Raw genomic sequence first — 27,218 nt, forward strand, 5'->3', positions numbered from 1 at the left:
CATATGGTAACTCCATATTTAACGTTGTTTTTTTTTTTTTAAGATTGGCACCTGAGCTAACATCTATTGCCAATCTTCCTTTTTTTTTCTTCTCCTCCCCAAAGCCCCCCAGTACATAGTTGCATATTCCAGTTGTGAGTGCCTCTGGTTCTGCTATGTGGGGTGCCACCTCAGCATGGCTTGATGAGTGGTCCATGTCCAGGCCCAGGATCCCAATCAGCGAAACCTGGGCCACTGATGTGGAGTGTGCAAACTTAATGACTTAGCCATTGGGCTGGGCCCTCATGTTTAACTTTGTGAGGCTGAACAAATTCACAATGCCACCAGCAGTGAATAAGGATACTAATTTCATTGCACACTTTTATGGTAGTTAGGAGCATAGACACTGGAACCAGAATGCCTGGTTTCAAATCTTGGCTGTGCTACTTCCTAACTGCATAAGCTTAGACAAGTTACTTAAGCTCTGTGCCTCAGTATCGACAACTCTGAAATAGGGGCAATAATACTACCTTCCACGAGGCCAGCCCCATGGCCTAGTGGCTGCTCCACTTCAGCCGCCCAGTTTTGCAGGTTTGGATCCTCGGCACAGATGTACACCACTTGTCAGTGGGCATGCTGTGGTGGCGAACCATATACAAAGTAGAGGAAGACTGGCACAGATGTTAGCTTAGGGTGAATCTGCCTCAGCAAAAAAACCCCAAAAAACCCATATATATATATATATATATATAATACATTCCTCATAGGATTGTTGCAAAATTTAAATGAGCTAATATATGTAAATCACCAAGACAGTGTCTGACATATAAAAAATGCGATATGTTTTACTATTTCTGCAATTTTTGATCTTTATTATAATTATTGCATTTTGTTTTGTTAATTTGGTAGTTGAAAAAAGTGATGATATAGTTGGTTGAGGTTTGCCATTGAAATGGAGTAATCAGAGATGACAATAATTTAAAGGGGCAGCAAAGTCAAGGAAAGCTTTTCTGAGCAGGAAGTGATTATATTTCAGAGTGTAACCTGAGGAAAACAGGCTTCACATGGTTCAGGCCAAGCATGTAATAGCATTCTAAGAAAACATAAACTGACTGCTGAAGCCTGAAGAAAAATACTGAAACTTTTTAAAGCAGTCCCTGCAAATGCTCTGCGCAGCATATTGAACAGCCTCCTAATCGCTTCTCTAGATATTTCTCTTTCCAAATTTTTTCTGCTTACAGTAGGTGCTTATATTTCTCCTCCTTCTTGACCACGAGGTTTCCATATCACTAAACCAAACCCCTATTAACTTCCTCCTCCTACAGCCCATGCAACTCACATGACCCTGTTCTCAACCCGGGGCTCTCAGGCTCCTGTACCCCTGAGAAATTCAGCCTGGTCTCCTACCCTGAATGCTGTTTTTTGTTTTTTAGTTGAAAACAGTCTCTGGACTCTGATGAATAAAATGATCTACTTTATCATATATTCCCTCTCCTTTGGAGCTCTTCGCAAGAAGGACACAACATCTGTTTGTGACCCAGGGACACCACAAGACTATACTTATACCTCAGTCTTCATTCTTCTTCTCCTTCTCCGGCAAGCATCCCTGGAAGTGCTGCACAGCCTGGTCTGGCAGCGTCCATCACATTTCTTCCACGCAAACCTGGGAACAAGCATGTTAATGTTAGAATTTATTCTTCGCTATGCCAACTTCCCATCTTCCTCTTGCCCTCCAAGAACACAAGAAAAATGATGAGTCAACTGGGTTAAATTTTTTGTTGCTGTGGCAGGCATTAATTATCCCCTTTACCAAGCAAATGAGGGTTATTTCCATGTCTATTGGAGTCTGTGAAATACAGGGTGATAAATACTCAATGATTTTGCTTGAGACCAGCCCTACTATATCAGAAGCCAACTATTACTATGTTTTCCAACCCAAACTTAGGCCAGCCCTCACTGGAGTTGGGGAAACTGCTTATCTCTACCCTCTGGGCCCTTGCCTTGAGAGAGTTGAACTTCACTCAGTAGAAGCATGCCTATGTTGCTTCTGACTTCCCAAGTCTACCCCAATGTTTGAAGCCAGAGTCTCACTATCTTATCTTACTCATAAAATGCTGCTGTGGTCTCTTTTACTTTGTCAGCTCTGATTGGCACAAAATCAGCAAGAATTTCTGGGTCAGAGACCTTCACTTGGGGTTGTAAAATGTCTATAACTCTAGTCTGTAGTTCACATGTTTCTACTTGGCTTGTTCATACACGGGAATGATTGAAACCTATGCTTTCTACTTACCCCCCACTCTGCCATCCATATTCTGTAAGGGAGTAAAACCCTTCATCCCTGAACAGAGTTCACACATGCATACCCTTTAATGCTGATGCCTTAGCTGATGGCATTTCTTAGCCTCTGAGGCTTTCCCTCCGCCAACCCTATCAGAGGAATGCTCTAGCCATAATCAGAGCCTTTTTCTGTCATCCCTTGCATTGTCCTCCCTGTGAATTTCTTCAGCTTCTGATAGAAAGTGACCTGGACCAGTCATTTCACAGCCTGATTAATAGCAAGTCCCTGGAGTAGGACCAAGGCTTTGGGCCACTCCCAGCATACTGCTGCCAACTTTCCATTTCCAGAAAAGATAGTAATTTCTTCTCAATACTCTGGAACAGCGTATTAAAACATATATATTATCCTTGATTCCCTCTTCTCCCTTACTACTCATATTCATCAGCAAGCTCCATTAGTTCTACTTCCAAATTATACTTTGAATGTGGTCTACAGCAACAGCTCCTAAAGTCTCCCAGCTTCCATGCTGGTCCCTCTACACTCCATTCTTCAGACCACAGCTAGAGTGATATTTTTAAAACATCCATCAGGTTACTCCCCTGCTTAAATCATCCAGTGCCTTTCCACTGCAATTAGAAGCTAATCTTCTTCTCTTAGTCCTCAAGACCCTTCATGATATGATCTGATACCACTCCTCCCTTCCCGCCACACTCCAGCCACAATGACCTTCTTTCCGTCCTAGATCTTGCCAAATTTGTTCTCTCCTTATGATCTTTGTACCTATTGACCCCTCTGCCAGGAATGCTTGTCCTACAGGTCTTTTCATGGTTGTCTTCATAGTTCATTTCTGAACTGTTACCTCTTAGAGAAGCTTTCCCTGTCCACCATAACTAAAGGAGCCTCACTTCCAGGCATTCTACCATATTGTCCAATCTTCTTTTCTTTTAAAGATTTTACTTTTCCTTTTTCTTCCCAAGATCCCCTGGCATATAGTTGTATATTTTTAGTTGTGGGTCCTTCTAGTTGTGGCATGTGGGATGCCGCCTCAGCATGGCTTGATGAGCAGTGCCATGTGCACGCCCAGGATCCGAACTGGGGAAACCCTGGGCTGCCGAAGCAGAGCATGAGAACTTAACCACTCGGCCACAGGGCTGGCCCTCCATCGTATTTTCTTTCTTTCCTTTTTTTTTAAATAGGACTTTCTAGTATCTGATTTCTGTTTATTAGTTTATGTTTGGAAGCTCTCTCTTGGAAGAGAAAGGCCTTGCTGTCCTTTCAGGAAAAGGTAAGGGAAAAGAGAAAACTACTTTTCATTCTTTTATGATGAATCTACAATCATGAATGGCAGATTAGATTCTCGATCCACTAACCTGGATGTGACTATAATTGGTCTTTGAATAACCACTTACTCATACCAGGAAACAAAAATCAGTTGTTCCCTTCAAAGTAGGGGTTTTGAAGACTTTTAGAACTCACACTGTTGTTGGCTTAAAACCAAGTGTGAGTATAAACTAATACTTCTGAAGGAAGTTCCACAAGAGACATTTGAACTAAACCATGTGCTTAAACCAAGAGAAATGACTTACAAGGAGATTATTTCAGTTATACAACATGCACTTAGGTTATTTAGTTCTTGGATATTAAATCAATAAAATATTTCCCAGTATCCCCTGAAAGGGTATCTCCCAATTGTAAACTCTATTTTTAGTGGCCTTCAGTTCATTTATTGAGATTCCTTGGAATTACGTTATTTGCCATAAAGTGTTTCCAAATTCCTGCAGCGTTTATCCAAGTCATAATTATTTATGTCTGGGTTTGTGAATTCCTGAGGAAAGGGGACATTGTAGGAGGCCTCTCCTTTGGTTTAAGGTACCCACAGAGTGGGAGCTGCCCTTTGAAGGCAAGAGCTCTTTACTTGGCCAGGTCTTCCCCAGCTCAGGACAGGAAGGAAAGAGATAAATACCCTGTAAGTGAGAGAAGCACCTGAGCATAGATGTCAAGTGATGACAGCTGCTACTCCCTGGCCATCCGCATATATTAATTATTCCTGTATTTTAAACAGTTGTATAACCAGGACAAAGTCATCTGCTCCATGAAGTCTGTTTGGCACCAATCGATGGGGTACAAATAGATGGCAAATGTGGAGGCAACAGAAAGCGGGAGATGGTGGATGGACAGAGTGAGAGAAACATAGGGCAATGGTTTACAACCCTCCACAATCACAAATAGAAAATGGGGACAAATCTGGATATTGTCTTTATAAATAATAATAAAATGCATTTTCAAATATTCAATGCAAAGAAAGCAGTTTGTCAATAGTTTTTTTTTAATTATCTACATTATATCCTGGTTTTGTTTTTTTTTTGAAGAGGATTATCCCTGAGTTAACTACTGCCAATCGTCCTCTTTTTGCTGAGGAAGACTGGCCCTGAGCTAACATCCATGCCCATCTTCCTCTACTTTATATGTTATATGTGGGACTCCTACCACAGCGTGGCTTGCCAATCATTGCCATGTCCACACCTGGGATCTGCACCAGCGAACCCCAGGCTGCCGAGAAGCAGAACGTGTGAACTTAACTGCTGCACCACCGGGCCAGCCCCATATCCTGTTTTTGATGATCAAGAAAGTTTACTGGAAATTGCTCCTTCACCAGGAAATTGCTAGCATCACTTCACACCCAGGTGTAAGACCCTGGAATCTATCCTCCTTCAAAGATCAGGACAATCAAGGATCATCTCTCTTATTTTAGGAGTAGAAGTGGAAGTGGAAGTGGAATGGGCAGAGGTAGAGCAAAGAGTGGTATCGATACCAATAAACCAAATTAAATGGAGGAGGGGGAGTTATAACTGCACTTGCAAAGAATCCTTGGTTCAATTTTTTCCTTAAACATTATACCATCAGTTTTCCAAACTTCAGAGTGCACATGAATCACCTGGGGATGATATTGAAATGCAGGCTCCTAGGAAGACCTCCCAGAGAACCAGATTCAACTGTGATGCAAGTGACCCTCAGAATCACTCTGAGAAACAGCACATTGGCCATGATGAGTTTGTAGCTTCTAAAAATGAACAGAGTAAGAGGGGCATGAATGGGAAACGGCAATCCTAGAGAGGATAAGAGTGTCTGGTTCTTCAGCTCTGGCTTCCCACTGCTCTTCTCCTATCTTAGCACTTCTCTGTCCACTTTCCCCAAATCACAAAACCAACACAAAGTTTCAGAACTAATGCCAACTGCCCCCACCCCAGCTGTTTTGATTTTCATATATTTTTTAAGTGATAAGATCTCTTTTTTCTACACATATCCTGTTTTTCTATCTCCAGAAGATTTTAAAAACATCTTTCAGAAGCTTGGTAAACTGTATGGGACAATGAATGGCTGAAGAGTGGAAACAGGTGGGTGAGATGAACTAAATCACAAATCTTCAGATTACTAATATGTAAATTACTGAGCAGCAAGCTGAATAAATACCTTCCATTCTCATCAAGAACTTTAGAGAAAGACAAATTCCATTCACCTCCTGCCTTCTCTGTTGATCATTATGTAGACCTTAAACATTGCTTTAATAAAATAAACAAAAAACTAAACACACTCCCTCCCCCAGTTTTAAAAATTACTCATGGATCATGGTAACCATCTAAAAAGATATTGCTCATCCTGCCTACTCAGTAAATTATTTGCCTGAGACAACTCAGCTAGTTAGTGGTAGATGACTCTAGAGCCAGTTTTTTTTCTGACTCAATAGTCATGACCACACTAGTAGGTCATGATATCTATGTTCTGGGTTTTGACCACCATTTTTAGAAAAATGAAACAGGTTGAATAGAAAATATCACAGGAACTAAAGTTGGGAAGACACTGCTGTGTTCCAGCATGTGGCCTCAAAAAGAGATTTGAAAGAGGGAGCATCTGAGCTGAATCTCCAAGTCTATTACAAATTTATTGAAGCTAAAGAGAATTTCACACTCTCCACCAGATTTTTTTTAACTTTTTATTGAGATTATGATAGTTTACAACCTTGTGAAATTTCAGTTGTACATTATTGTTAGTCATGTTGTAGGTGCACCACCTCACCCTTTGTGCCCTCCCCCTGCCACCCCTTTCCCCTGGTAACCACCAATCAGTTCTCTTTGTCTATATGTTTAACTTCCACCTATGAGTGGAGTCATACAGAGTTGTCTTTCTCTATCTGGCTTATTTCACTTAACATAATGCCCTCAAGTTCCACCCATATTGTTGTGAATGGGACGATTTTATCCTTTTTTATGGCTGAGTAGTATTCCATTGTATATATATACCATATCTTCTTTATCCAATCATCAGCTGATGGGCATTTAGGTTGCTTCCCATCTTGGCTATTGTAAACAATGCTGCAATGAACATAAGGGTGCATGGGACTTTTGGAATTGCTGATTTCAAGTTCTTTGGATAGATACCCAGTAGTGGGATGGCTGGGTCATGTGGTATTTCTATTTTTAATTTTTTGAGAAATCCCCATACTGTTTTCCATAGTGGCTGCACCAGTTTGCATTCCCATCAACAGTGTATGAGGGTTCCTTTTTCTCCACACCCTCTCCAACATTTGTCACTTTTTGTTTTGGTTATTTTTGCCATTCTAACAGGTATAAGGTGATATCTTAGTGTAGTTTTGATTTGCATTTCCCTGATGATTAGTGATGATGAGCATCTTTTCATGTGTCTATTGGCCACCCATATATCTTCTTTGGAGAAATGTCTGTTCATGTCCCCTGCCCATTTTTTGATTGGGTTGTTTGATTTTTTGTTGTTGAGCTGTGTGAGTTCTTTATATATTATGGAGATTAACCCTTTGTCGGATAAATAACTTGTAAATATTTTTTCCCAACTAGTGGGTTGTTTTTTTGTTTCAATCCTGTTTCCCCTTGCCTTGAAGGAGCTTTTTAGTCTGATGAAGTCCCATTTATTTATTCTTTGTACTGTTTCCCTTGTCTGAGGAGTTATGGTGTCCAAAAAGATCCTTTTGATACTGATGTCAAAGAGTGTGCTGCCTATATTTCTCCACCAGATTTTTAAGGAGGTATCATCCTCAGTATTCTTCCAAGTTAAAGAATAAAAATATGTGATATTCTGAGAATGTGAAAATTCTTACTTGGGAAGCAAATGCCATAACATAGCCAATGCACATCTTAATAGTCACTCATTAGGCAGTATTTTGAATTGCAGTTGAAATGAATAAGCAAGAAAGGCAACCAATGAAGAGTTCAAATTATCGATTTAAAATTACAAAGAAAGGAGGAAGGAAAGAGGGAAAAGAAGTAGGAAGGAAAGGAGGAAGGAAGGAAGGAGGGAAAGAGAGAAGGAATAAAGGAGAGAGAAAGAGAGAAGCACCTAGAAGTCCATTCGAATGCTTAAATACATTATGCCACCACCCTTGTGTGAATGGCGTCGTTTCAGCTTGGGCTCATTCACTGATGTGTTACTAGAAGGGTTTTCTTAACCCTCACCTAGAATGTGCTACCCCGCCCAGGATCCCAAGGATGGCAAGAGAGAGAGCAGAGATCCAACTGTTCTTAAAAGTTGTAACTCGTGATGGGAAGTTCTTTTAATGACGAAGCAATTGACATTTCATTATGTCGAGGAACTTTTTGAGGAAGTCACAAAATCCACGTTTTAAAAATATATTTGCTATTACACACACACCTACTTTCTAGAATAAAAACCAAAGCCATGTGGGCCTGTCATTTTACTTTCTATATGCTGTAGAATTATATCGTTATGTCAAGATGTTCCATCACCTTGTAAAAGCATTTATCAGAAACGGGGGAAACCTGATAGTAGAATTTAAGACGTCTAAATTCTGAAAGTATTATTATTTTAAATCTTTTTAAAAACATCAGATGTTGATTTGGTTTAATCCTTGAAGATTTTCCTTTAAAAAGCTGATTTACAGGAAACCGTACTAGTGAGTTTCACTTTTGGTTTCGTTTATATACATTTTTCTTCCAAGAACGCAAGATTCGCTTACTTCTCAAAAGAGCTGCAGGGAAAGATACTTCCACTTCTGACAAGCGGGTTACCGGGGCAGTCTAGTTGTTTTTGAAGAAGAGCTGACCCAGAGAAGTCTTTCCCTGCAGATGGGCGGGGACCTCACTCCCGCTCCACCCCTTCTTGCCGCCCACTCAAAGCGACCCCTTCTGGACTGGATGCGCCGCCCGCAGTCTTCGCAGCTGGGTGCAGCGTCCCGGGTCTCCCCGCTCGCCACGAGTCTCCCCGCCGGCAGGTAGGGAGCTTTCTTCCCCGCAGGTCGCCCACTGGCCATCTCGCTCGGCGTTTAAAAACGGACGGTCTATAGACCCTTTCTTTGGGGTGGAGAGAAGAGGAGGGAAAGGGGAAGCGCCATGGTTTAGGGGGCAGTGGAGCTGTCAAGATTAATAAGAACAGGTAACATGTTTGGCCTTTCACCAGGTGAGATTCAGTTTTGCTTAATGTCAGTCTTGTAAGTATATGTTTCTGCGCGTTCATGAATATGGTCCTGAGGTAGGTAGCCGAGTCTAGAGGGAAATTCTTAGGCTGGAGGTCAGGACACCTGGGTCCTGGTCCACCATCAGCCACTCACTAGCAGTTTGTTCTGGGTGAGATATCCCACCTGCAGCATCTCCTAAGGTCCCTTCCTGGTGTAAGATCCAGGATACCAGAACCTGAGTTCTTTGCTCTGTCTGCTCTGAGGACCTAAAGGAGTCCTGAAAGAGGAGGAGAGGAGCCTAAGAAAAAAATGTTAAAACATTTCTTAGACACATTGACTTTGGTCTATGTCAAAGTTCAGTTTGGGTTTGCCTTATAACACAGGGAATACTTTAAGTACCGATGTTCTGCCTTGTTTTTTGCACCTAAAAAATATATGTACTATGGATCATTTTCTATGGATTAAATAGCCTTCTGAAATGTGATTTTTCCTTAATGGCTGTATTTCATCATGCAGAGTAACCAAGCAAAATTAACCCCCATGCTGAGCATAAAGGTTATTTATAGTGGTTTACTGTTTTAGCCATTCACTGAACATCATGGTATATAACTCTCTGGGACATTGCTAATTATTTCCTTCAAGTAAACGCTTGGAATTGTAACTCGTTAGTCAAAGAGTCTGAATATTTTAAAGGCCTTTTGATGTAAATTGAACATTGCTTTCCAGAAAGGCTGTACCAGTTCACATTGACAATTGCCAGCAGTTTTTAAGAAAAACTATGATACTCTGAGGAAAAAATTAGCCTTTTTTGGTGAAGGGGGTAGACAGAGGTTGCAGGACAGCAGTTAGAGTGTGGTCTTAAAGGAGGTCACAGAAATACTGTAGGGAACTGAAGCCACACCTGGTAAATGTACAAGCATGTCTTGGGGTCACTAAAGTCACCCAAATGGAGTTTGGGAACAGGGTTTAGTTGAGTCTCATAGAGTTTGATAGTTTAGTAGAGGTTTAACAGATCAACTCTCCTGATCTATTAACGAGGTGGGTTTTCAGCTCACGTGGAGACACGTCGTCAAACTCTTGGAATTTGTGTGTGTGTGTGTGAAAATCAAATCGTAGTTCATGTACATCAGGTAAAAATAAAAGGAGACCCTAAACCAACAGATATCAAGACACTCCTTGCTCCTACTTTTGAGAAACAAAGCTTAAATTATTTCCCCTGTTTCTTCATGCTACCCTTGGGAGGTAGAGAAGTAGTGTCAGTTTCATAGTATTATACTGGTTTCCCCCAGGGACAAACCTGCTTCCCCATCCTGAATGAACCATCACTTCTTCCCTAGTTCACATTTCCTTGCCCTTTGAATGTCTCAGTTCTTTCTTGGAATTCAGCTATACCGTCAGAGTTTCTTACCTGAAGAAGATGTCATTATTCTTCTCTTAGACCAGCTGTCCTGTTGTGGGGTTTAGAGGTCAAAGACCATGTTTATGCACATGGTCTGTCTTCCCCCTTTTGGTCTTCTGCTGATGACAGTTACAATCCAAGGGAATGGAGCCTTGGAAGAGGAAGTATAATAAACAGTTAGGTAAATATCAGATCTAATCCATCACCTTCCAGTAAATCTTTACTACTCCTAAAATTTTCATCCAAATTTGTTAAAGATAGAAACTCCACCAGAATATGCCATAAACATTGGCAAAATTCGTTGTAATCCATGAGTGGATTTAACGTCTCTCTGTTTTACTGAACAGTTCTTTGCTTGGAGTTAGGGGTATTTTAACTTTTCTTCTGCCCAATATGTATATTTGTGTTAATAATATCACATTAGAATTTTATACTTGTAGTATAATCAACTTTGACCCAAAGAAAGGACAGCTGGATAGCTGCTGCGGCAGCCTCATTTCCACAAGCTTTGTGTTCTCACAGGCCTGAATACCATCCCTGTTCCCATCTACATGGCAGACAGGAAGGCGAGAAATAAGGATTATGCGCCTCACACCAGCAGGAGGAGGATGATTTGTTTTATTTTATCCTTTTTGTATATGTATATGAACATGAAGGATTTCTACAGGTTGATAAGAAACCAGTAAGATAAATAGGGCGAAAACTGATCAGATAATTCACAAAAGAACTAAAACAATCAACAAACCTGAGAAAAATTCAAGTTGTACTTTTCAATAACCAAATTAGAATAGTTTTAAAACAGCACCCAGTGCTGGGTGAAGATACAATGTAACTGGTACCAATTATCCACATGTGTCAAGAATAAGGAAAATGTTATTTCTCCTTGATCAATAATTCCACTTGGGAATCTATCCTTAGGGCCTAGCGTGGGGCCTGGCACACAGTAGACGCTTAACAAATATTTGCTGAATGCACAAATACTTCTGATATTTTTAAAATTGGAAGCAATCTTATACTTAACAATAGAGGAATTGAACATGACGGCACCACTAAATAAGATAGTTATGAATGTCATGCAGTAATATGGAAAATATCTATGTCATTATATTAAATGAAAAAATGAGTGTTGAATGTATGATAAAGTTATAATTACTTTTTCAAAGATTCATAGGGGAAAAGACTGGAAGAAAAATATATGCTAAAATGCTCACAGTGATTGCAAGGTTTCTCAGCCGTGGCACTTTTGATGTTTTGGGCCAGACATGGCTTTGCTGTGGGGTTTTCCTGTCTATCACAGGATATTTAGCAGCTACCCTGACCTTTACGACCTTTACACTCCTCCCCCTCAGCCCGTTTTGACAACCAAAAATGTTTCCAGGAGTTACCTGGGTTAAAGTGGTAGAATAGTGGGCAATTTTCCCCTTCTCTTCTCATTTTCTGTAGTATGGTTATATTACTCTAATAATGAAGAAAAAGTTAAAAATAAACAAATGTCATTATTCTACCTCAGTTAGAAGGTTCTGGGGTTCTTTCCATTATGCTGCTCTATCTGCCAAACACTGTGCAGCTTGGCAAGGTGAAATGGTGCATTAATTTTGTTTTTATTTTTTCTAATAATAAAAGTAAGACATATTCATTCACTTGAAAATTTGGACACAGAAAAACACCAAAGAAATCATTCACAATCTCGTCTCCCTTTTTTTCCCTTTTCTCCCCTCCTTTCTTCCTTTTAAAAACTTTAAAGAGGTGAATACCTGCCTATCCTCCCTCTAATTTTACTGCTAGAGTTAATCACTGTCAGCATCTTGGTATGGATTTTTCTAGACATTTTCTACATTTAAACACACACACATACACACTGAGGTTTTTTTTGTTTGTTTTTAGCAAAAGTGGATTTCTTTTGTTAAAAACAGCTACATATGCTGTTCTGCAGCTTACTTTCTACATCTGGGCAAAATCAATACATCTACATGTACTTAATTCTGTCCTTAATGGTATTACATTGTATGAATATACCAAAATTTATTTAATTACTTAAGCTGTCTAGGTAGTCCCAGTTTGAGGCTAGTATTACCAATGCCATCCCTCTACATATACTGTGTTATATATTTTTGGTTTTGGAGGATATACTTCTAGGAGAGGAAGTGAAAGCTCATATGACATACACATTTAAATTTTTAATAGAGGTTACCAAATTGTGCTCCAAAAAGTTTATACAACTTCACATTCCTATCATGAGTGGATGAGAAAACCCATTTGTTCATATCCTCAAAAACACTAAATATTAGGAATCTTTATAATTTTGGTCAAGCTAATAGGTGAAAAATGGTATCTCCTGTCTTAAATTTATACTTTTTTTATCGGTGAGATTGAGCATCCTTTCCTATATTTAGAAGTCATTTGTATTTCTTATTCTCTGAACTGTATGTTGGAATCTTTATACTCGTTTTCCTTTTGGGTTGTGTGTAGTTTCCTTGTTGATTTATTGATTTTTGGGAGCTATTTATATATTAGGAGCATTAATCTTCTGCTTTATATAGGTGTCGCATTGATTAGTTGGTCAATTGTGAGTTTTTGTATGTATACAGAGCTCAAAGAGACTCTAAGAGAGAAAATTGACTTTATTCTCAAAGGACATAAATGTATGTATAACACAAGAGAGAAAATGTTGTTAAGTAAACAGAAAGGCTGAAATAACTGTACGAACCTTCTTTATTTACTCCCCTGCTCGAATATAAGCTCCAAGAGGAGAATGATTTTTCTTTCCTCTTCACTGCTGTATCCCCAGCGCCTAAAATAGTGCCTGGTGCAGAGGAGATGCTCAATCAATGTTTGCTGAGTGAAAGAACTGGTAGAATTTCAAGCAGGATGACAAAATGAAGAATAGAATCTAGGCAGACACCCCTGAAAGAGTGGCTGTGAGTCATTCACATCTGAGTATGAATTGGTCAAATCCAGCTGTTTCTCCTTCTCACTCCCCCTGCTGTTAGTGGAATCAGTTTATTGAGGGAACAGGATTTATAATTTAGAATAAGTGAAGGACAGAGAGTAGATTTTTCAAGGATGGCACCTGGGGGAGAACTGGCATGGTTGGGGTAGTGATGTGGAAGACCTGAATAGTTAAAGGGTAAGATGAAAGTATTCAGCTCCTGGGGGGAAAAAAGAAGCATTAAGGGGTGGGAGATGTGGAAGTCATATTCTCTTTGCTTTGACATTTAGCACAGGACAGGTTTGGATTTCTAGATATGTTACACTGCAGAAAAGACACAAAGTAGTTGAGAGCATTTTGGTGCAATATTTTCTTCTTGGCTTCTTTTGAGTCTAGACTATAAGATTTTTTCAGGGCTTGTAATTAAATTTAAAAATTCTCATCATAGTAGCTTTTTTTCATTTGGCTTTATATGGCTCTGGGATATTAAGTGACAGTATTACTTAGTAATCCTTATTACTTAGTATCCTAAATTCCCTATTGCATTTCCACACTTACAGATCAGTCATTATCTGGTTATCAGAAGACTATTTCAATTAGAACTACCAAGTCCCGTAATCTCTGGGTATTCAATTATTGAGTAAAGAAGTTTTCTTTTTGTGTTTTCCATAATTAGGTCATTCCAGAAAGATGAGGATAGTTAGTGTCTTTACATTCATGGCCTACTGTCATTTGCTGAAAGGTAAGACACCAAATCCTTTCATTAGGTTCTATATTTTAAATATTTTAACCATAAGTTAAAATGGATGTGATAAAAATGGGTGTAACTTTTTATAGAGAGGACATTCTATTTTTCCTTCTTTATTTCATAAACCCATGTCATTGGACGAAGATATAGGGAATATAGACAAACTGAAAGAGACAAAAGTAACCCATTATCCATTTATCCATTACCCATTACCCATTTCCCAGGGATAATTACTGAAACTATCTGGGGAAATGGCCTGTATGAAAATTTTATTAGTTTGTTTTAAATAAGGGCAGGATCATTCTGAGTGAAGGTGTTGCTCTGTGACCTGCTTTTCCCAATGAGTATATGCTAAGGAAGAAATACAGTGTACATGGAAAGTGTCAGGGTAACACAGTACTGGCATCATCCTGAGACCATTCCTAAATCTCCATACCCATGTACCGCTGGGCAGACAACTGATCAGGAGTTTAGGCCAGTAAGAAGGGAGGACTATTGAAATCTACCATTCAGACTATGTAGAAGGCAAATAGATGTCCAGTCAAAGGACATTCTGGGGATGTCCACATGAAACAAAATTTCCCTGGTTATAAGTACCCCATTGCCATATAATATTTCTACAGTAATGTATGTTTATGAATTTTGGGACAATGACTTGTTTAGCTAATTTTGTTATTCTAATTCAGGGATGAGATACAGTATCCCAAAACATATTTTAAGCCCACTGGATAAAATATGTATTTTAGAGAAGTACTTAAACATAATTATCACGAGTGATCAGATAAATTGTTTGTAGTCCCTGCACTAATCTGTAGATTTTTTGAAGAATTTTCCACCTTCTGAAGATTGGTCATCTTTCTTTTCAGCATTTACTATCACAGTTACCAAGGACCTGTATGTGGTAGACTATGGCAGCAATGTGACAATAGAATGCAAATTCCCAGTAGAAGAACCATTAAACCTGGCTGCATTAATTGTCTACTGGGAAATGGAGAATAAGAAAATTATTCAATTTGTGAATGGGGAGGAAGACCCGAAGGTTCAGCACAGTAGCTACAGCCAGAGGGCCCGGCTGTTGAAGGACCAGCTCTTCTTGGGAAAGGCCGCACTTCAGATCACAGATGTGAAATTGCAGGATGCAGGGGTTTACTGCTGCTTGATCAGCTATGGTGGTGCTGACTACAAGCGGATTACTTTGAAAGTCAATGGTAAGAATTATTATAGATAAAGAGGCCCAAACGTTATTAAAACCATATCCCAATGTTGACAACTTTTCATTCTTGGAAGCCCAGCTTACTTTCCACAGCAGCTGTCTGTTCATTCATTCATTCACACACTCATCCAATGAGCATATCCTATTTGACCGTCCTTGGATAGCCAGAGCCAAACCTGACAGAGCCAAGTTCCACAGCATGTTCAGTTTTCCTAAAAATAAGTTCCTAGTCTTTACCTTTTTGTTATAAAAGTAATACGTGTACTCGCAAATAATTCAGACACTATGGAAGGGAGTAAAATGAATTACAAAAGTGTCCCCCTCCCTTCACCACCATCTTCCATGGCATGCAAAGATAGTAACCACTATTTGTGTGTCCCTATAGGAATTTTTTTATTCATCATTTTTTAATTTTATTAGGTCTACTAGCGTTTTCCTTCCTTTGAACCTCTCTATGTCAAACCCAAATAAATGTATTAAAAACAAACCCCATTGTAAGGTTCACATACAAAAAGACTTGAAGTCAATCTTTGAAGGCGAAAAATAATCATGTCAAGTATACAGGTAATTATTCTTCCTCAGAGACAGCGTAAACTATGCTCACTGGGCATACATTCAATTTGAAAAATCTATACCAATCTTACCTTGGAGTGTTGAAGAGGAACTATGAGTGTCAGATTCCCGGGTACTGACCCACAAATGTGTCATCAGGTCACTTCGTTCAAAGTTTTGGGTTGTCACCAGCTACGTAAAGGAAAACACCTCAGCTGACCACCTCTGCTTTCACTGTTAAGATTCATAGAATTGAGAGCTGTAAGGATCCCAGGCAAGAGCAGCTAATTCAAATGCCCAAAGAACAGAAATCCCCCCAAAGGATCTTCTGCTCACATATTTGCTGCAATGACACTCCTCTCATTTGAACCTGTCTTCCATAGTCTGTTGAAATTACTTTCTGATATTGAGCTGAAATCTGCGTTCTCTAGTCATAGTTTTCGGATTATCTGCCTGCTTCTTTTGTTTGCATAATAACCTTTTACTATATGATTAGAATTAAATTATCATCGCTTGGTTTTTCCATTCCTGGCCTAACTACCATCTATCTGAAGGTCAATTAATATAAGTAGAAAAAGTTAACATTTATCCGAAATGGATAACTGATCACTATAAAATCAAAATTATATAGGAATTAGGAGAAATACATCTATTTTATGGTACATTATTGGGTCTCTGATTCTGGCTCAATTAATGCTACTGTTGTCAAGAAAATGTCACTTGTGAAGTAGATTTAATTTTAATTTTATTTTACCATATATTTCTTTAGAACAATGATATTCATGAAAGTAAGCTGGTGGGATCCCAAGTTGGGATTTTCAACTTTTCTTCAGTCCGTCAGCAAATATGAAACACCTACTATGTTTCAAGGATTAAACAAATTGTCAAGACTTAGCCCTATCAACAGCCAACATTGCCAGATCTGGGGTGGGGAGAAAGAGCGTAAGTCTGACAGGTAGAAGGAAGGATAGAGTGTATAAGTTTTTGCTTCTAGAAAAGGTTTCTCATCAGCCTATAAGGAGTATGCAGACAGTGGGACAGCTGTCCCTGTAGTGAGGAAGGGTGTCCTTCCAGTTCATCTGGGCTCTGTAATGTTCCTTGTGGATCTGCTATTTCCTTTGCTTGGTTCAACACAATAGGAAACCTTCTGGTACTGATGATTTTTCCAGGGAGGGGTCTCTGATGGAGCAAAACAGATGACCAGTGAGATCGAGGATCTGATTTGTTTGACCATTCCATTTTGTATTATAAATTACTAAATTGGCATCCTAGTCCCAATCCATCTTGTTGTCATTTGCATGTAGTGATCTTGGAGGTTGAGTTGAGCTGCACTGAGAGCAAGCCAGCCACGAAGCTTCAATTGCCTTAAGGCAGTGTCACCAGCACAAGTTTGTTGGCCTGCTTACATGAGCTTTACAACTCAGGGAAGTAGAACTCCTGAGTCACCTCCATATGAAAATGATTTTACAGTAATGCTGTCAGGCTTCTCTTCCCATCACTGCAGTCTTGTGGTAACACAGCTTCCCCATAGGGAATTTACTCACCATGGGATTTTAAAGGTGAAGCATTTCAAAACTGAAATTAGAAAGAGTTGGTTTTGGGTTAACTCAATTATTATTATCACTTTGAGTGTTATTGCACCTTTCTTGTTTGTTAGTTTAAATATTAGACTCTCAAACATCTAACTTTCCATTAAAAATATTGTTTTCCCTTAATCGTTGAACCCAATAGCAGGGAAAATGAAGTGCGCATTTATACTTTCAAGATCTTAAATGGGATTAGGCAACTAAAAGAACAAAGTGTTGCATAGTTATCTTGATAAATCTAATTCATTCGTGGGAACCAAGGATTAAATGCTATCTTTCCCCACCAACCCCATCTCTCCCCCAGCCAGCCCTGTTTAAGTTTTCTCTGTAGCATTTATCACCATCTGATATATCATGTAACATATCATATAAATGTACTTATCTATTTTGTTTATAGTATCTCTCCTCCTTCTAGAATATATAGTCCACAAAGGTAGGAATTTTGGTCTGTTTTATTCATTGCTGTATCCCTAGGGCTTGGCATATGAGAGTAGTAATGTAACAAGAGCAAACAAAAATATTTGTTGAATGAGTGAATGAGTGCATGAAATATTTCCTCAAATAGGATAAGCCTAAAACTTTTGAAACATGAACAGGTTTGGATATGTGAAAATTTATTTCCAAGACAGTTCATCAGGAACTGTCAGTACTTTCTAAAGAATACCACATGAGTGCACGTAAGTGGTAGGAGTAAGAGGAGGAGGAGCAGCTCTAGTGTAATAGTAGTAGTCATGAACACTCATCATTATGTGCCAGGACCTGTCCTAAGCGCTTTGCCTGTATTAACTCATTTAAGCCTCAATTGACTCTATGTAGTAGGGACTTTATCATATCCAAGGTGCATGTTTTTCTCATTTTACTATCTCTGAAATCTGAGTGTGTCTTTAACTAGGTGGCATCTTAGATTCAATGAAATGTGGCGTTATTCCCATTGTATGGAGGAAAAGACTGAGATCTAAAGAATTAAGTGATTTACTCAAGTTCGCTCAGCTGTTAAGCCAGGTTCTAAACTCAAGCAATCCGGCTCTGAAGTCTGCCCTTAACAACCAGGTTTTACTGCCTGTATTTGTACCTCTGGAGTGTGTATTGAATTGTATATTGACTTCAAAACTACCGTGAACTTTTCGTGGTCTTGATGTGACTATAAGACTTAACTGAGAAAGGTACATACTTAAATAAATGGATAGACATATTGTATATTTGGATAGAAAGACTACTGGCTTAAAGATGACAATTCTCTTTAAATTCATCTATATATTTACTCTGAGCCCAAAGAAAATGGCAATATGATTTTTATAGCAAGATAGTTGTTCCTTTGAGCCCAAACTTGGCCCAAAGGTGAATAGAAGAATTGAGGCAGAGCTAACAAGCGTTCTCCACTGCTAGGACATCTGAACATTAAGCTTATTTCTGAGAACCAGCCTGGACTGATATCCTTTCTAATGTGGATAACACCAAGCCACATGTCTTGTTCCGTGCTAAGTGAAAGCCCTGATTTTTCTTTTTGCTCGTAACCTAGCCCCATACCGCAAAATCAACCAGAGAATTTCTGTGGATCCGGTCACCTCTGAACATGAACTAACATGTCAGGCTGAGGGTTACCCCGAGGCTGAAGTCATCTGGACAAGCAGTGACCACCGAGTCCACAGTGGCAAAACCACCATCACCAATTCTGAGAGGGAGGAGAAGCTTTTCAATGTCACCAGCACACTGAGAATCAACGCAACAGCTAACGAGATTTTCTACTGCACTTTTCGGAGATCAGGTCTTGAGGAAAACAGTACAGCTGAGCTGGTCATCCCAGGTAATATTCTGAATGCCTTATTCAAATATGCCTAGTGTTGTCTCATGGCACCTAACGTGATGCCTAATCATCACAGGCACGCATTGTTTAGTGAATAAATGAATGAATGAATAACACTATATTTACAAAATGCATCTTGCTTACTCACCTCCATTCATCCAAGTCATATTGCTATTTAATAAACATTCAGCAAATATTTATTGAATATGCTCTATGTGCCAGGCATTGGGGGCTCACAGAAGAATAAGACACCATTCACACTCTCCAGGAAACAGACAAGAAGACAGACAATCTTGTTCTATGTAGGAAATGCTCTTATGGCTGGGGGATCTGGTGGAGCACCCGAGAGGAAGCCTCAACCCAGGCCGTGTTTCAGGAATCGAAATCCAAGCACACCAGAGCTGCTCCTTTCTTTCCGGGGTTTCTGTGACAGGAAGCAAGTGGAATGTACTGTTCTATCTTATTACAAATGGGAGAGATCCTTCCTCCCCATCTGCCTCCCCCAGGGTAGTCTGTGACCTTTCAACTCAAGGCAGTCTGCTCGGGGCACAGGACATAAGGCCGTGTGTCCCTGAGCAAGCCACTCCACTTCTGCATGTTCCACTTTCCCTATATGGTTATAACCTATCGAGCAAGGTTATCATAGGGATAAATGAGCTACGGTGTATGAAAATGATTTGAGACTCTTACCTGCACTCCATCAACTATTTTTTGTCTCACTGCCCTGCAGAAGTGGGTAAGGCAGGATACAGAGTCTGACTAGAAGCTCAGACCTTTAAAGAAAGTGAGGTGGGCGAGCGTGATGTTTAACATAAACCCAGAGGTGTTCGGAGAAGCCCTTCCTACCTCCCCCTCCCCCACTAGATGTTGCTAGTAAAGCTTCAGGGACTTCAGAGTAACTAAAACTGAAAAATAGAGTAGAAAAGTCAAACAATAGGAAAAGACAATCCAGGATGGTCCTATGAATAAAAAGAGCAAAAAAAGTTAGAAAATTCTGGAGATGCTCTTACTGGGGTATAAGGCACTTTGGTAGGAGCTGCGTTAGTGGGTTCCGGCCATTTAAAAGCTGTTTTATGACAATTTATTTGTGGGAAGACCTAGGGCAACTCACCTAACTTCTTGGAGTCTGTTTCCTTTTCTGCAACCTGGGGATTTTTTTCATACCTGGCACTCCTGACTTACAAAGTTCTCGAGGCTCAAATAAAATACATATGAACAGGAGTTGTAAATGGTAAGCTACCAGACAAAGGCTCGCTGCTGTTGTGGCTTTAAAGCTTGTCAGGGATCATGACTAATGCTAGCAATCTCTGAGCATCATGTGCCTGCGACCCCTTTTCTTCCTGCGTGGGACCACAGACAGAGAGATTAGTGAGAGATACCAGTGACTAGATGTCCCAAGATGTTCAAACTGTGGAGAAAGAAAAGAAAGCAAACATTGATCCCTGATCATGACCACAGATGTGGGGAGGAAGGAGCTCATTGGCAGTTCCAGTTGGCCTTCATGTTCCATCTTTGCCGTGTTCACTAGGCTGCTAGCTTCTATAAAAATGCAAGAGGAAGTGAAATAATCAAGGCTGCCATTTAGTATTGAGGAGCCATTCCCTGTGGTACTATGTTAGGCACTTTACAGACATTAGCCTCACAAAACTTATTATAATTTTCATTTTATAGTCTTGTTAAAGGACTTGCCAGAGATCAAAAGCTAGTGAGTGGCAGCGGAATTTAACCCTAGGTCCATCTGTCCAAAGCCTGGGCTTCTTCCACTTTTCCATGCTGTTCCCATATTCGTATTAGAGGTATCTCACCATTCCAGCCACTCGCTGGCCAGAAACTTTTGGTATTTAAGAAAACTAATCTAAAGCTAACCTAAATTAAACTGCAAAGGTGGTTATTTTCTGACCCTTTCCCATCAAAATTTTATCCTTAGTCAGTTTCTTTTTGTTTTGTTTTGTTTTTCAGAACCACTTATAGTTCCGGCAAATAAGAGAACTCACTTGGCAATTCTGGGAGTCATCCCGTTGTTACTTGTAGCCCTGACAATCATCATCTGTCTAAAAAGACATGGTATTTCCTTTATTGCAATGGTCTCCAATGGGGATGTGGGGAAGTGTGGGGGGAGCTGTTGTCACAATGGCACTTAGGAGGCAGAATCAGGAATGCTGCATCTCCTGTAATGTGCAGAACAGTCCCACATAACAGGAAACTGTCCTGCCCAAAATGCTAGCGTGCCCCTACAGGGAAACACTGATTTGCAAAATGCTGCCTTCCTATTAGCCTCCCCTTCCAGGGCCAACTTTCAATTATGCAAAGTAGGTTTTAGTTATGCTTCGGTGTGAAACTGTGCGTCACCTCTTCCTCAGTCCTGCTCATTTCGCTGTTCTGCGGCATCTCTTGTCTTGGAGGGGGGCACTGAACACTGTAGTTGTATTTCCGGGAGGGTGAGAGTTGGATCATGGCTGCAGGGAAACCTGACTTGACCTTGCAAGATGGCACAAAGAGAGTCCACTGTTCACTAGCAGCAATTATAGTGAAGCTGAGCAGGATTGCTGGGTGAAGATCACGTGTACAGGTGTGAGGGTGGGGGAATGGGTGTGTCTGAAGGAGGCAGAAGACCATGCATCATACGCTTTCTTCCTATCATGCAAATCACCATAGACTACATGAGAGAAAAAGCTAAAATTCCTGTTGTTTTTGGATGAATTTGAATCTTGCATTTGTTGAGCTGTTATATTGAGCTGGTTTGTGGCACCTAAGTAATAAAAATAGTTCCTTCTGTAGAGCTGTAAAACTTTTACCATAGAGTGTTTTACAAAATTTCTGACTGAGAGCGTGAGATAGTTTTCTAAATAATTTGCATGTTTATCTCTCTATTTACCCATGGGAACAATTAAAATGCAGGAAAATGAGTCTATGCAAATAATTTCCTCCCATTTAAAGATGATTTAGACTAAACATTTCCCCAGTACTTTGAGAAGTATACAAAGGGATCCAGTGATGACCTGCCTGTAGAGTTATCTGCTGTCAAATAAGGAAGTGGAAAATGGAAGGGAATTCCAGCAGTCGCTGAGAAATTCCCCACAACCCTTTAAGAGGGTGGGCAGATCTGGGAAAGTGATGTAATTGAGGGAGTAGAGGTCAGCTGTTTCTAGAGAATGAGTACTTAGAACTGAGACAGCCAGAATATAAGGATCAAGTTTCAATGACAGGAAGATTCTGAGATGGAGTTAGTTTGTCCAAGAAAGTGACTGTTGCCAACTTGGATTTTGAATATTTCCCTGTGAAAAATAGTTAGTTGGCATTAGGAATGACTAGAAAACCAATAAATAATAAAGTACCTCAGAATATGGTCCATCTCTGAGGGAAGGATGGAAAATAAAAGTCTATGCTCCTAAGGAAAATATAGGAGCAAAAAGCACGTGTCCTAAACTGATGAATCAACCTCGGGGGTTGGGACCCATGGAATAAGGAAGTCTACAGATTTCCTAGGGAATTAAAAATGTTTCGTAGGAATTTAAACTTGAGTCACTGTGTGGGATATAGAGTTGTGTTATCTGGGAATAAAAGTGATTTTTTTCTTTCAAGTGAGAATGATGGATGTGGAAAAATGTATCACCCGAGATACGAACTCAAAGAAACAAAATGGTAAGAATATTAGCCAGGATCGGGAAGTTAAAGAAAAAGGAAACAGAAGGTTAAAATCATAACAGGAAGAAAGCTGTCAGCCATAACCTCGCCTCCTTTTAAAGAATGCTTGCTGTTGGAACTGCTGGCTCCTCTTTGCCTCCCAGCTCTAATGTAAGAACTCCTCCATAGTCTGAGGAGATTTAGGGTGGCCCTGGAGAGTAAAGAGTGTGAGCAGCTTTGTGTGGGCGGGGGAGGAAGCTGCTCTCTGCTAGATTTCTATTGCTCTGCATCCTGACATCTCCCTGCAACAGGGGACCAAGCTGACTTATGTGGATGGGTGGTAGATAGATAGATGGATAGATGGATAGATGGATAGATAGACGGATGGATGGATGGATGGATGGATGGATAGATAGATAGATAGATAGATGGATAGGTAGATAGTTGTGTGTCAGGCACTGTGTTAACTGCTTAATGTACAGTACCTCATTTAATCCTCCCCCAAATCATAGAGATAAATACTGGTATTATCTCCACTTTATAGTAGGGAAAACAAAGGGTCAGGAAGATAATGTAACTTGCCCAAGAACACATAGTTGGTAAGTGACAAAAATCAGGTTTTAAGGCCTACTAGTTTGACTGTAGAAACTTACTCTTAATTTATCTGCTTAATTCCATTTTGCCAAAAGTGGCTGCATTTATAAAAGGTCAGAAAGACCTCATCCCGCTGATTGAACTAAGAAGAAAGTTATATAAAGGCTTTTATATAACTTTATTTAATGTGATTAGAAACCAAACCTCACAATGAATCCAAGTTTAGAGTAGTCTAATTAGCTTAGACCAGCTCAGGCAGGTTTCGTTATGTGTCCGTAGCACTCAAATATGTTGTAGAGCTAATTAGTGAATGGTGTTTGGACCATCCTCGGGTGACCAACTGGCCCAATTTGCCTAGGACTAAGGGATTTCTCAGGACATGGAAATATCAGTTTTAAAAGCAGGACAGTCCTGGCAAACCAGGATGGTTGGTCACCCTTAACATATACGGGTGATTGGGCATAAATATAATCGGCCTCTTTCTCTTATTGCAAACTTATTTTATCATCTAGCAAATATAAGTTATGTTTCTCATTATCACTCTCCAGATACACAATTTGAAGAGACGTAATCCAGCGCTGAAACTTCTGATCTTAAAGCAGGGATTCTCAGCCTGTGGTCTGAGTTCGTCAGAGCTAAGTATGACCAGAAGAATGCAGTGGGCCAGCAGGCTGCAGGTGATGTAGGACTTAAAAGGCCCAAGCACTGAAAATGAAAGCTGGGAAAGAAGAGGAGGAGAACAAAGAAGGATGCAGTAGAAAGGGTAGCCTGAAAGGAAGCTTTGGTACTTCAAAATGACTGGCGACTCATCGACGCAGATGAAAGGGAGAAAGGACACTTCTGAATGATGAGCCTCCATGCCAATTGTCCATTGCTCATCCTAGGAAAACAAGTTGAGATTCCCTGATTTAATGGTCAGTTCCTGCAGAAGTGCCCTTTGCCTTCACTCAGTGTCTCAATTTGTCTTCTGTGTGGTCGAAAGACCCAGTGTTACAACAATATTTAAGTAGGTTATTTCTATTTATTTTGAGCCTGTAGGGTCTTGTCATGTGAGTGTGGTTGTGAATGATTTCTTTTGAAGATATGTTTTAGTAGAAGTTAAAATTTTGTCACCAAACTAAACTTACTGCTTAATGGCTTTTGTGTGTCCAGTAAAACGTGTAGTATCTGTAAGGTGCTTGGTATCCTCCATAACCGTTAGTACATAGGAAGCATAGAGAGCAAACCATTGGTTTGTATAGGATATTATCTTGTTTAACCCATTGATACTTAGGTTGACTTGAATAATCTTATTCTCAGACCTCAAGATAAAATATCATGAAACAGTATCTGTTTCATTTAAATAGCTTTACAATTGTGTGGACTCCTACACACATAATCTCATTTAATCCCTGTAACAACTGTGTTGTGGTAAGCACTATTATTATAGCTATTTCACAGCTGAGGGAGCACAGGGATAAACTAAATTGCCCAAGCCGGTGAATAGTGAACCTCAGATTTCCACAACTGTGACTCACTGTCCTCTTAGAAGACAATTTACAGCTGTGTTTTAATTTAAGAAATTCATTCATTCAGCAGACATTTAGAAAGTGCCCGTGCCTGTCAGTCACTGTATCAGGCAGTGAGTCTACACATGTGAGCAAAATAAAGTACCGCCCCTCAAGGAGCTCATAGTATCATGGGGTGAGCGATAAAAAAAATTTATTATTATAATTTAGTGCAGTGTCATAGCATAAGGTGTTGGAGGAGAATGATGGTGTGAGGAAGAAAGTCTAGAAATGCTGCCAAAAGGAGGGGACGTGCTGGGTAGCCAGTCAATGTGTTCCGGGACAGTTGAAAATACTTAAACACTTTAATAACCAAATCAATTTTAGTTTATTTTAGTTTAGAAGTCAGTATTTTTAAAAACTATGGAAAATAACTCTTGAATTCTTTTTCTATCATTTTGTTTACCCCTGATTTATTTGCCTTTGCCGTGTCATCTGATGCTCACTTATATTATATCTAGTATTGTTTAGCAGTTCTTTCTTTTTTACTTAAATACAATTTAATTTTGAATTCATACCTTTCCATAATTCAGAATTCAAAAGGTCCAATAGGAGACATTAAAAAGTCTCTATTCCATCCTCCTAGTTTCCCTTTCCAGAAGCACCCACTCTTGCCTTTTGTTTATGTATTCTTCTACAGATATTTTATGAATGTATATGGAAATATACGTGAAAGTATATATTTATTTTTTCCTCTTTTTCACAGAGAGGTAACATGTCATGTGCCTGCTGTGCACTTTGCTTTTTTAATTTAATGTATTATTTCTTCTGTAGCAGTTGGAACAAATTTGAATTTCCCAGAGGTCCCAGATGTCTTGTTTGTTTCTAGATCATCTTTTCCATAGCCTCGTGGTATCTTTCATAAGACTTCACACATACTAAATACATACTACATGTCCATTTAGGCAACCAGCATTTGTTGAGTACTTTCTCTATAAGTGAGTTTGGATTTGACTTATTTTGTGTTTCTCAAAGCGAGACCCATGGGTTCTCTGGGGTTCACTGAGTCAACCTTATTACTAACTGTGACAGAATCATGTCTGGAACTTGTGTTTTTTTCTGTTTTCTCTTGAGTATAAATTTGACTTTGAATTTGCACTTACAAAATCACATGTTCTTTTTGGAAATTTGAGTAGAGTACCTAGACGCTATGTACCTGTACCAGAAAAGGCCCGTGAGCTGTGCCTGAACCCTTAAGTCCTGCCAGCTCTCATCACTACAAATGCCTCCTAAGATGTTGCTTTCCAAAGCCTTTGAGATTTAGATGCCCTCTCAGGAGGTCCCCAAGTATTCCCTCCCTCTTGGCCGTTTACCTGAATCCATAACAAGGAAAATCTTTGCTTTACTATGTCAAGGCTGAAGAAACAGAATCTTCAACAGAACTCCTTCTGTTATCTTTTTGTACATGTTCATTTGTGCAATATCCCTTGTTTCTGTGTGTGTGTGATAATATCCTTTATTTGTATGAAGTACACATGAGGATTCTGGCTGAGTGAGACATACAGTCTATTTACTCTATTCCTAAGTCTTAATGCCTTCTCGTGGCGTTGGATTTGTAAAGCACTTTATTCCTTTGTCTTGTGTTTCGTTGTAAATGACATAGGCAGAGATATCTAATTCTGCATTTGATTGTCACTGTTTATGCCTGCATTAATTTAATAAAATATTCTTATTTATTTTGTTCCTCAGTGCATCAGCATGTCCATTTTCTTGTTTTCTACATGTTTTATAAAATCACTCCCAGTTTAACATCCCAGTGGAGACATTTACTTGGAATATCTGCAGCCACTTTCCCAGTTCTTTTTTCATAGCTTCTATGTTTACACAGCACACTCTTGAATCCTATGTGATGAAAAATATCAAAAGGATTATTTTTTTAAAGGAGTGGATTGGAAATTTTAATTCTCTCTCATTCGATAGCGTCTTTTAGGACAACACCAAGAAAAGAGTAAAAATTGTGTCATCCAAATTGAAGATCTGAGGTAGGAGAGTGGGAAAGGAGGAGTGGTCCTCAAGAGAAATATATGGAAACAAAGGGACTTTCCTTTAGGAGAGTCCTCTTCTCAGATCAGTAAACATGGATATGCAAGCCAGGGCATGTGACGCTGGATGTATTTCAATCTTCAGGTTCTGAAAAGGAAGTGAGAGACCTGGAATGAGACAGTTTGAGGATTAAGGCCTAGTAAAGGGTGGGACCATAAGATTTGTGGTTTTAAAACAAATATGACAACACATCATTCAACCAAGTGTAGAACTTTTAATGTGTCATTTATCTTAATTACATAGTCATCAAGCTCACTTTAAGGAGACTTTTGATCATCTCTGAGTCAGACACTCAAGAGATGATGATGACTGTTTCTAAGAATATATGGCAGATTCTAGGTGTTTTTTAAAGGAACAGTTTCAGTATCTTTGTAGAGATGATGATGATATAAGATTTATGCCAGCTGCTGGGCAATCAAAGCCATAAAAATGAGTGCTGGACATCAGTATATCTCACCTTTCTGACCAGTCTTCCTGGCT

General features: G+C 39.6%; 1 protein-coding gene and 1 long non-coding RNA gene across 4 annotated transcripts; one reads left to right on the forward strand and one right to left on the reverse strand.

Moving 5' to 3' along the window:
* Positions 1 to 79: 79 nt before the first annotated feature.
* LOC139078491 (uncharacterized) lies at positions 80 to 19,858 on the reverse strand. Its single transcript, XR_011531466.1, has 4 exons — positions 15,633 to 19,858; positions 12,806 to 12,901; positions 10,108 to 10,249; positions 80 to 1,642 (listed from the first exon to the last, which is right to left on the reverse strand). It is a non-coding gene; the product is annotated as an uncharacterized lncRNA (long non-coding RNA).
* Positions 8,214 to 26,388, forward strand: CD274 (CD274 molecule). 3 transcript variants are annotated; one of them, XM_008525239.2, is made up of 7 exons: positions 8,214 to 8,516; positions 13,704 to 13,769; positions 14,642 to 14,983; positions 18,646 to 18,930; positions 20,890 to 20,994; positions 22,513 to 22,572; positions 23,697 to 26,388. In XM_008525239.2, exons 2-7 carry the CDS (start codon positions 13,718 to 13,720, stop codon positions 23,717 to 23,719), a joined length of 867 nt encoding a protein of 288 aa, XP_008523461.1. In that variant the 5' UTR covers positions 8,214 to 8,516; positions 13,704 to 13,717; the 3' UTR covers positions 23,720 to 26,388. The 3 variants fall into 3 exon arrangements, 2 of the variants coding, with proteins under 2 accessions (XP_008523461.1, XP_070446104.1); XR_011531460.1 differs by having other exon boundaries at positions 8,315 to 8,516; positions 22,513 to 22,725; XM_070590003.1 differs by lacking the exon at positions 20,890 to 20,994 and having other exon boundaries at positions 8,315 to 8,516.
* Positions 26,389 to 27,218: the final 830 nt, after the last annotated feature.

This window comes from Equus przewalskii, chromosome 22 (genome assembly GCF_037783145.1).
Source record: "Equus przewalskii isolate Varuska chromosome 22, EquPr2, whole genome shotgun sequence".
Taxonomy (NCBI): domain Eukaryota; kingdom Metazoa; phylum Chordata; class Mammalia; order Perissodactyla; family Equidae; genus Equus; species Equus przewalskii.

Bases quoted from the DNA above. Each gene is read 5' to 3' on its own strand.
- CD274 (XM_008525239.2), top strand. From the start codon at position 13,718: ATGAGGATAGTTAGTGTCTTTACATTCATGGCCTACTGTCATTTGCTG. The intron at 13,770-14,641 runs GTAAGACACCAA...CTTTCTTTTCAG, and splicing joins CTACTGTCATTTGCTGAAAG to CATTTACTATCACAGTTACC. The intron at 18,931-20,889 runs GTAATATTCTGA...TTTGTTTTTCAG, and splicing joins AGCTGAGCTGGTCATCCCAG to AACCACTTATAGTTCCGGCA.